At 34.9% G+C, this 9572-nt stretch overlaps 2 protein-coding genes across 3 annotated transcripts; one reads left to right on the top strand and one right to left on the bottom strand.

Annotated features, from left to right (window-relative positions):
* Nucleotides 1–238: 238 nt before the first annotated feature.
* On the bottom strand, nucleotides 239–953 carry LOC131437700 (peptidyl-prolyl cis-trans isomerase-like 1). The gene is made up of 2 exons (XM_058607203.1): nucleotides 775–953; nucleotides 239–707 (listed from the first exon to the last, which is right to left on the bottom strand). Exons 1-2 carry the CDS (start codon nucleotides 852–854, stop codon nucleotides 260–262), a joined length of 528 nt encoding a protein of 175 aa, XP_058463186.1. The 5' UTR covers nucleotides 855–953; the 3' UTR covers nucleotides 239–259.
* Nucleotides 954–3228: 2275 nt separating this feature from the next.
* Nucleotides 3229–9113, top strand: LOC131437699 (uncharacterized). Of its 2 annotated transcripts, none has more exons than XR_009230812.1 (2): nucleotides 3229–3816; nucleotides 8565–9113. XR_009230812.1 is itself a non-coding variant. In XM_058607201.1 (2 exons), the coding sequence occupies exons 1-2, from the start codon at nucleotides 3935–3937 to the stop codon at nucleotides 8618–8620; spliced, it is 1017 nt and encodes a 338-aa protein (XP_058463184.1). In that variant the 5' UTR covers nucleotides 3927–3934; the 3' UTR covers nucleotides 8621–9113. The 2 variants fall into 2 exon arrangements, 1 of the variants encoding a protein (XP_058463184.1); XM_058607201.1 differs by lacking the exon at nucleotides 3229–3816 and adding an exon at nucleotides 3927–4895.
* The last annotated feature ends 459 nt before the right edge of the window (nucleotides 9114–9572 follow it).

The following is a 9572-nucleotide window of genomic DNA, read 5'->3' as shown; positions in this document are numbered from 1 at the left end:
CATTCAAGTTAGGGTAAACTTTTTCAAAAAAAATTATTCAATGCATACAGGATACATGAATTTAAAACGAGGCAGTTTAACATGAGCGGCTAAGCACTGATAAGTCGTAGGCGAAACGTGTTAAATCAAATCGAAAACAGTCATATGCGATGTTCAGAGTCTAGAGATGACTTTTTCTAACGTACGTCTTCAAATGACGAAACTGACTAGTATTGATTATCGTAATAAAACAAACATGTAATAATGAGTAAAAGTTTATTTAGTATTTTTCAACTTTTCCTTTAACAATTTTAACCTGCTCCACGGGACGATCGTTCTTATCCGTTTCTACCAGTCCAATCCGCTTTATCGCCTGCATACCTGTGTGAACGCGCCCAAAAATTGTATGTTTGCCATCCAACCATTGCGTTGGAGCTAAGGTGATAAAAAACTGTGATGCATTGGTATCAGGACCGGAGTTGGCCATCGAGAGCACCCCGGCACCGGTATGCTTTAAATCAGCATTGATTTCATCGGTAAACGTTGGTCCATAAATAGACTGTCCTCCACGGCCAGTACCGGTGGGGTCGCCACCTTGAATCATGAAATCTCGTATAATACGATGAAAAATGGTTCCGTTGTAGTATCCTCGCCTAGTGAGCTCCGCAAAATTTCGACACGTATTCGGAGCATGTTTCCAGTACAGTTCAATAGAGATTTCACCCATTCTGTCAAACGTAAATATTCGAACCGAGTTATGAACAAACATAACGTTTATCTACTTACGTCACTTACGTAGTTTCGAAGGTTACAAAATGAGGCTGCCATAGTTTGTCCGGGATTCCGGTCGTAGTTGCCGTTTGCAATGCGAGCATAGTTTACGTACTATTTAAAATCTACGAAACAAATAAAACGTGAAATTTTGTTTTCAAACAACTTTCGGTAGGTTCGTTGTTATACACCGGAACGATACAGAAAATACATAGTTTAAATAGGACCGTCCTGAAAATGAAACAGAGATTGATCGATTAACAAGGGATCCATTTATTGTAGATTTATATCGCTGAATTTTTTTAAAAGCCGTCCAGGTAATTTAAAATTTCTTGTTTACTTTATTTATTATAACTGAAAAAGAGAGAACAAACAAGAAATAGTATGTTAAAAAAAAACCTTGAAAAATTGATTGACCATTGATCCATTTTGCGGCTGCCTGCCTCATTTTGGCATTCGTCTGTATCTCGATCATTCACTCGACCGAAATGCAGAATGCAAGTATTCGGATATACAGAATGTAAATATTCGCTCAAAATAATCCGATTAGATTGAGGTACAGAGTAGGCGTTTAATGTCAATTTTGGTTCAACATAAATCAATAAACAGACGTAAAGTTAATACTTTTGCATTTTACATCGCAACATAAGAGCAAATTCAGAAGCTGGAAGTTTCATATGGAAGATTTATAATAGAACTGAAACTGGAACAAACGTATCCCCAGCAAACCGTTTTAGTTTTTTTTAATCGATAGTTCTTCTGTCAAATTTAAAACTGGCATACCCTGCCGTTCTATTTTTTCTATATCTCGGTTGATTTTTCAGAAGGCCGTAAGAGCAATACTTAACCCAACAACATAATTTTTTCTACAAGCTATCGAAAATATGATCAGGAATTTGTGATTGAATTTTCAACAGTGTGAGATAACCATAAATAATTGAAAAACAACGTTTTCTAAAACTTTTGGAAATAATGATGAAAACTCATCACGCTTTTCGCACCCGAACGACGGTTTTCAGATAGTCCAGCACATATCAGTTCCGATTATCTACTGGGCGAGTATAAAAGGTAAACTTCGATTGAAAATCGTTCATTTCTTCTAGTGCTTCCGACGGAACTGGATGTCCATCATCAGTAAGAATTTCTAAGGGGTTCAAATTTTATCTAAAGAACTAAAAAGATTTCTTCTTTGCAAATCGGTAATTAAAACCATCAGTGTAATGCAAATCTGGGATAATTTGATAAGCATTGTGCAATTTTTGTAGTGCAAAATTTGTAACAGTGTTTTACATCTTAGAGGATTACATAATTTGGCCCTTCTGAATGCCAGAAATTAATCTGGTACTGTACTTTGATAATTTCTTTCATTGTAATATTCAAATCCAAAATGACATAATCGACATCAAAATTGTGCATGTTGCTGTTTTGAACCATAATTGTACACCCAAAGAATTATGCGGAATTTTCCTTCACTATACTGTATACGGTACATTTTTCAACCAGTTATAGTTTGTATAAGAATTTTCTGCTGATTTGCTGTATAAAATGCATAGCACCGATTCAGAATAGATTCGAACTGAAATCATCACGAACTAAAAAGTTTTTTAGAACCACCATTATTTTATCATGGTTAATAGCTATGCTGGTTATTTCGTAATATATATTTGTATATCAGAATGTTCAAAAAACCGGGAATTTTTATCTCGCAAACAGGGAAATCCAAATCGGAAATTCACTTGCCACCCTGATTATGCTAAGTGAGGCGTCCAACATAAGGATATGAGAATTATTCAATTTTGACTCCCAATCGGTCAAAACCGAAATGGTATGGAATCACTTTTTTTTACTTCCCATTTAAAAGAAAGAAGAATGATTTTAACTCGAAATCCATGTGTATAAACAATAACGAAGAAGAATTTCTTTATTTTGAGTGCAAGGAACTCAAATTTTGAGATAAGCTCTCTCTAATTTTGAAAAAATATTTTATTCTTATTTTGGGTAAAAATACTCAAATTTTGACAGCCTTAACTCAGAAATGAGTAGATAGGCAGTAAATCAAGCTTAGAGAACGTGCACTTTTTTATGAATTTGAGTGGTGTGTCACTGAATTTTGAGTTCTGTTCAATGAGGGTGTACCTTAGTCAGTATTATCCATTCCTCCAACTGGAGTGTTATGGAATGGCGTAAGTCGTTTTAGTTTTACACTAACACATTCATAAGATGAGCAAAATATCTGTTATATACTGTTATATAACTTAACGAAGAAAAGATATTTAAAGAGCCGAGATACTGGCAACACTGTATAAAACAGTGAAACTAAAATAAAGATCACTCGAGAGTAGCGAGTCAGTTGCTTACAGACTATCCAAGTGTTTAAATCAGAACGTATCACATTTCTTTAAAAGTTGAACTGTTTCCGCGAGTGTCCTCCACTTTGAGATAATTATTCTCTTGCCGTTTCGTTGGTTAATCCCTATAGGTGAGTAAACGAGTACAAAACAGTGGCGACGAGGAAAATTAGCAGAAAAAGTGACATTTTTTTGCGGCGTGCTTTGGCGCGTTTGTATAGATTTTTTTGTTTCTCTAGGCAAGCTATCGGCAAATAGCGTTGGTCGAAACCGACGCTACTAACACACGCAAAGTTTTTTCTTGTTGAGTGGTAAGTGGTGATAGGGTAAAAGTACATTATAGTGGCGTTATTTTCTTTTACAAAAAATTGACGCGCATATTTTTTGGCATTGTGTTTTTGATAAGAATGGCGTATTGTTTAAAACAATAAACTATTTTGTGAGACAATAGATCCTTTGTTTAATTAAAACAATTAAACACATGTTTTATCAAAAGTACTAATTCTTTTCTTTTTAACCCTATAGACGTGATAAAAGTGTTAAAACTGATACATCCGGCGAATCCTGAGAAGTTCCGACTAAGGTCGAAGAAAAATTAAACAATTCCGACAGAGGTCGAGGATAAGCTACGACAATCTGACGACGGCCAAGACGGTGTTCCGGCTAATTGTATTTTCGGAAATAAATTTTTGCGGGTGAGCCCAGTTATTTTCAATCGGTGAGTCGTTTTTATTCTTTTTTAAATTGAAAATCGTTTAACCATATTAGTACAAAACAGTTAATATAGTGCCATTTTCTTTTCTTTTACCTTTTTAACAATTTCAAAGATGGCTAATATGGTTACGACAATTGAGCCGTACCGTAAGGGTACATCCTTCTCCGATTGGGAGGAGAGGCTCGGTTATTATTTTATCATGAATAATGTTACAGACGAATCCAAAAAGGCCCATTTTGTGACACTGGGTGGTCCCATAATTTTTTCAGAACTCAAATTATTATTTCCAAATGGCAAATTGGTGGAAGCACCATATAATGAAATTGTGGCCAAGTTAAAATTGCGTTTCGATAAAGTAGAATCAGATTTGATTCAGCGTTTCAAATTTCATCAGCGAGTACAACAGCTAGATGAAACGGTGGAAGATTTTATATTGGCGATAAAACTCCAAGCAGAATTCTGCACTTTTGGAGACCACAAACATACTGCTATTCGAGACAGGGTAGTTGCTGGTTTGAGAGACAAAGCTCTCCAGCAAAGACTCCTTAATGAGGATAATCTCACACTCGAATCAGCGGAAAAAATCATAGCAACGTGGGTGATCGCGGGCTCGAACGCTAGAGTTCTTGATGCTGCTAATGGAAATATGCTAAACAGAGCAACTATAGTGGATAATCCCACTAACAGTCCGGCTATAAATGTCTTACATCGATTTGCAAATGCAACAAGACTTCAAAAAAATCAAGATCCAAGGGAAGGTAGCTCAAGGGGGCCGGTAAAAAGCCGTTTAGGGTATATGGACCGAAAAGTGCACTTCAACAATTATAACCAAAATGGTTTGAATAAAAATTTTAAAAAATTTGAACGATTCCGACCTGATTTTTCAAACATGATTTGCACATTTTGTAAGAAAAAAGGGCATATTAAAAGTAAATGTTTTGCCTTGAGGAATCTTAGAAAAGATACAGTAAATGTTGTAAACACATTTAGCCCTGGACCTAGTGCGGACAGACATTTAAGCGACCTACTGAACAGAATGACGACGGATTTGAGGAATGCATCCGACAGCGAGGAGGACAAAGGTACAGATGTTTTGAATTGCATGCATGTTTCTTCTATTTCAGGTGTAAATAATCCTTGTGTAATTAAATGTAAAATTGAAAACAAATTGATAAATATGGAAATAGATTGTGGGGCATCAGTGTCAGTCATGAGTAAATTACAGTATGAGTCTAATTTTATGAACAATTTGAGTAAATGCAGTAAACAATTAATGGTAGTTAATGGGTCAAAGTTGAAAATAGTGGGAGAAACTAATGTTTCGATTGAGCTAAATGGTTTTAAAAGTATTTTGAAATTATTTGTGATAGACTGCAATAACGTTTTTGTTCCCCTAATGGGTAGACCGTGGTTGGACGTATTTTTCCCGAAATGGAGAGATTTATTTTCAGGAAACCATACAATTAATAGGGTAAATGATCAGAGTACGAATAATCTTGTGGAAGAAATTAAACAGAAATTTTCAAGTGTTTTTTTAAAGGATTTTTCTTCACCAATTAAAGGTTTTGAAGCAAATTTGGTGTTGAAAAATAGTATACCAATTTTCAAAAAAGCTTACGACGTACCTTTCCGTCTAAAAGATAAGGTATTAAAATATTTAGAAAAAATGGAAAAAGAGAAAGTCATTACACCAATTCAAACCAGTGAATGGGCTTCACCGGTGATTATAGTTATGAAAAAGAATAATGAAATCAGAATGGTTATCGATTGCAAAGTTTCAATCAATAAACATATAATTGCTAATACATATCCTTTACCAATAACACAAGATTTATTTGCAAATTTATCGGGCAGCAAAATATTTTGTTTGCTAGACTTAGAGGGGGCGTATACACAGTTAAAACTTTCGGAAAGATCAAAACAATTTATGGTAATTAATACAATTAAAGGTTTATACACATATAACAGGCTTCCACAAGGTGCATCGTCCAGTGCGTCAATATTCCAGCAGGTCATGGACCAAGTTTTAGAGGGAATTGAGAGAGTTTCGTGTTATTTAGATGATGTGCTTATTTCAGGAAAAGATTTAGATGATTGTGCTCAAAAACTTAATAAAGTTTTACAGCGATTGCTGGAAGCCAACATCAAAGTAAATTGGGACAAGTGTAAATTCTTCGTTGAAGAGTTGAAATATTTGGGTCTTATTATAAATGAGAAAGGATTATTTCCTTGTTCCGATAAAATTTCTACGATTAAATATGCGAAAGAGCCTAAAAACACTACAGAACTAAAATCTTTTCTAGGACTAATAAATTATTATCATCGCTTTATACCACATTTATCAGAAAAACTGTATTGTCTCTATAATTTATTGAAAAATAATACCAAATATGTTTGGGACGAAAATTGTAACAAAACCTTTGAAGAAAGCAAATCTTTACTATTGTCAACTAATTTTTTGGAATTTTATGACCCAGAAAAACCCATTGTGATAATTTCTGACGCATCCGGCTATGGCCTGGGAGGAGTTTTAGCTCATATAATAGAAGGAATTGAAAAGCCAGTTTGTTTTACATCATGTTCGCTGAATTCAGCACAGAAATCATACCCAATTTTGCATTTAGAGGCATTGGCCCTAGTTACAACGATAAAAAAGTTTCACAAATATTTATTTGGGAAGAAATTTCAGATTTATACAGATCACAAACCACTAGTTGGTATTTTTGGCAAAACTGGGAAAAATTCAATTTATGTGACGAGATTGCAAAGGTACATTTTAGAACTGTCAATATACGATTTCGATATTCAATATAGGCCGTCTCATAAAATGGGTAATGCAGATTTCTGCTCTCGTTTTCCTTTAGAAACGCCAGTGCCAGAAAGATATGATGGAGATGAATTTATTAGAAGCATAAACTTTAGCAAAGATATGCCATTAAATTTCGAATTTATTGCCAATGAAACTAAAGAAGATAGGTTTATACAAAATATTTTAAAATTTATGAGCAATGGATGGCCAAGGAAAATGGATAGAAGTTTTACGAATGTTTACGCGAATCAACATGATCTTGAATCGGTTGAAGGGTGTTTAATGTACCAAGATAGGGTGGTGATTCCACTGAAATTGCAGAACGCAATTCTGAAACTTCTGCATGGCAATCATATAGGCATCGTAAAGATGAAACAGCTCGCTAGACGGACAGTTTACTGGTTTGGCATTAATAATGATATAGAAAAATTTGTTGGCAAATGCTTCAGTTGTAATAGTATGGCAGTGGCTAAGAAACCTAAAACTGAATCCAACTGGATTCCAACGACAAAACCTTTTAGTCGTATTCACGTGGATTTTTTTCATTTCTCCCATCATACTTTTCTGTTATTGGTAGACAGTTATTCAAAATGGTTAGAGATTAATTGGATGAAGAGAGGAACAGACTGTAGTAACGTTTTAAAATGCATAGTGGGCTATTTTGCTCGATTCGGACTACCGGACGTCTTAGTTTCTGACGGCGGTCCACCATTTAACTCTCATGCTTTTATAAGTTTTTTAGAGAGACAGGGAATTAAAGTCCTCAAAAGCCCGCCTTACAATCCTTCAAGTAATGGTCAAGCGGAGCGATTGGTAAGAACAACCAAAGAGGTATTAAAGAAATTTTTATTAGAACCGGAAGTGTCTGAGTTGAATTTGGAGGATCAGATAAATTTGTTTCTGTTTAATTATCGAAATAATTGTTTAACAAGTGATGGACACTTTCCATCAGAGAAAATATTCTCATATAAACCAAAGACTTTAATAGATTTAGTAAACCCTAAATTGGGTTATAAAAGACATTTGCTTTTTTCGCAAACAAAAGATGATGAAAATATAGAAAATGATAGGATTACGTTTCGCAAGGAACAGAATGATCCATTAAATGAACTGATTGAAGGGGATGAAATATGGTATAAAAACCATAACCAAAATAATAAAGCAAGATGGTTAAAGCACAGACTAACAGACATGACAGTATGAGTAAATCCTTATAAAAATAATTTTTCGTGATGCACTAGTTCCACCTATATTGTACTGCGCGAACTATTTACTATCGGTACACCCCTTGTGTTATGTGAAAGTTTTTTTTACTAGTTGGTTTCCCCTCGTTTGTCAACACCGATCAGCTGCTTGCAGGGATGCCTGATTTCATCATAATATTTAAAAATGAATCTTCACAATAAATTATTGGATTACGTTGATAATATATTTAACCTTTTTAGCGATGTTGGAAGGTAACCATTTATGTTTCTCAACGTTGCTCATCTAGATTATTTATTATTGTGTTGGTAATTTTCATCCGAAATTAAGTGGCCGTAGACCAGAAGCAAGTAAATATTGTAACAAAACGGGTTCGACTTTTTATTGCGTTGGAGGATGAGAAGTAGCACAATTATGTATATAGTTTTGGCAATATGTATTAAATCTGAATCCTGCATGAAATTCGCATGGACGTATACGAATCAATACATTACAGGAAATTCTGCATAAATGGCAACTCTGTTGGTAAATGAAAAAAATAAAAACAGTCTAGATGACAGACAGGATGTTTTTGATAGGGTAACGTGGCGACATCATGACATAAGCGTGTACTGTCCCAACTAAAAGAATATTCGAAATGACCGTTAAAATGATTGAAGAATCTAATTTGAGTGTCCAGTCTGTTAGTCTGTGGTTAAAGGCAACCTTTTTAAAACGAGTTTCAAAACACATATTTCAGATTACCATTGGAAACGTCCGGGCAGAGGCCCATCGGGACCAAATAAGGGTGTCTAAGGACCAATCGAAGTTATGTAGACCGAATCTTCTCGTTACGGCTCCATCTGAGAAGCAATCGAGAAACATGGAAGAGGAAGACGAAGAGTTTTATGGATTTCCCGAAATCGGCGAAGCACAGTCTAGGAAATCATCGCGAAAGCGCAAATTAGAAGAGACCTCAATGGGTCAATCGAACGATTCTCCTAGGCGTTCGAAGCGGAAGAAAACGGCAAAGGCTGGAAATGATTTCATTTATTATTGAATTTTTCAAACATTTGAATTCGAATAAATTAAGTAAATAATATTGTAAAATAGTTAAATTACATACTAAGCTAATGTAAATCAAAATTTGTTAATGAACTTTTTTAAAAGGATAAGAGTTGTTATATACTGTTATATAACTTAACGAAGAAAAGATATTTAAAGAGCCGAGATACTGGCAACACTGTATAAAACAGTGAAACTAAAATAAAGATCACTCGAGAGTAGCGAGTCAGTTGCTTACAGACTATCCAAGTGTTTAAATCAGAACGTATCACATTTCTTTAAAAGTTGAACTGTTTCCGCGAGTGTCCTCCACTTTGAGATAATTATTCTCTTGCCGTTTCGTTGGTTAATCCCTATAGGTGAGTAAACGAGTACAAAACAATATCAATGGCATTTATAATGCCATTCTGCCAGTCGGGTCGATCGAGCACCAGAAAAAAGAGCAGTCGATTAAGGATTCATTGCTCATTCCGTCATTTCGAGAATGTGGTATTCAGCTTTTGATATTAGGAAATCAAATCTGGAAAAAAAATCGTAACGCTCTCGAAGTGAGAAATTTTGAATATGCACTCAGATGAGTATAGCTACAGTTCCTAAAACCAGAGTGTTGACATCTCTTTCGTAATATTGGCCACAATTCAAAACATTTAGACCGAATCGCATCATCACAAGCCTGATGTGATAGAAACGGCATGACAGTGAA

This window comes from Malaya genurostris, chromosome 3 (genome assembly GCF_030247185.1).
Source record: "Malaya genurostris strain Urasoe2022 chromosome 3, Malgen_1.1, whole genome shotgun sequence".
NCBI lineage: Eukaryota > Metazoa > Arthropoda > Insecta > Diptera > Culicidae > Malaya > Malaya genurostris.
This window is presented reverse-complemented; position numbering and strand designations above follow the sequence as displayed.

Excerpts from the sequence above, each read along its gene's own strand:
- LOC131437699 (XM_058607201.1), top strand. The coding sequence starts at position 3,935 with ATGGTTACGACAATTGAGCCGTACCGTAAGGGTACATCCTTCTCCGAT. Across the intron at positions 4,896-8,564 it reads CGACAGCGAGGAGGACAAAG|ATTACCATTGGAAACGTCCG; the intron begins GTACAGATGTTT and ends CACATATTTCAG.
- LOC131437700 (XM_058607203.1), bottom strand. The coding sequence starts at position 854 with ATGCTCGCATTGCAAACGGCAACTACGACCGGAATCCCGGACAAACTA. Across the intron at positions 708-774 it reads TTTGTAACCTTCGAAACTAC|AATGGGTGAAATCTCTATTG; the intron begins GTAAGTGACGTA and ends TACGTTTGACAG.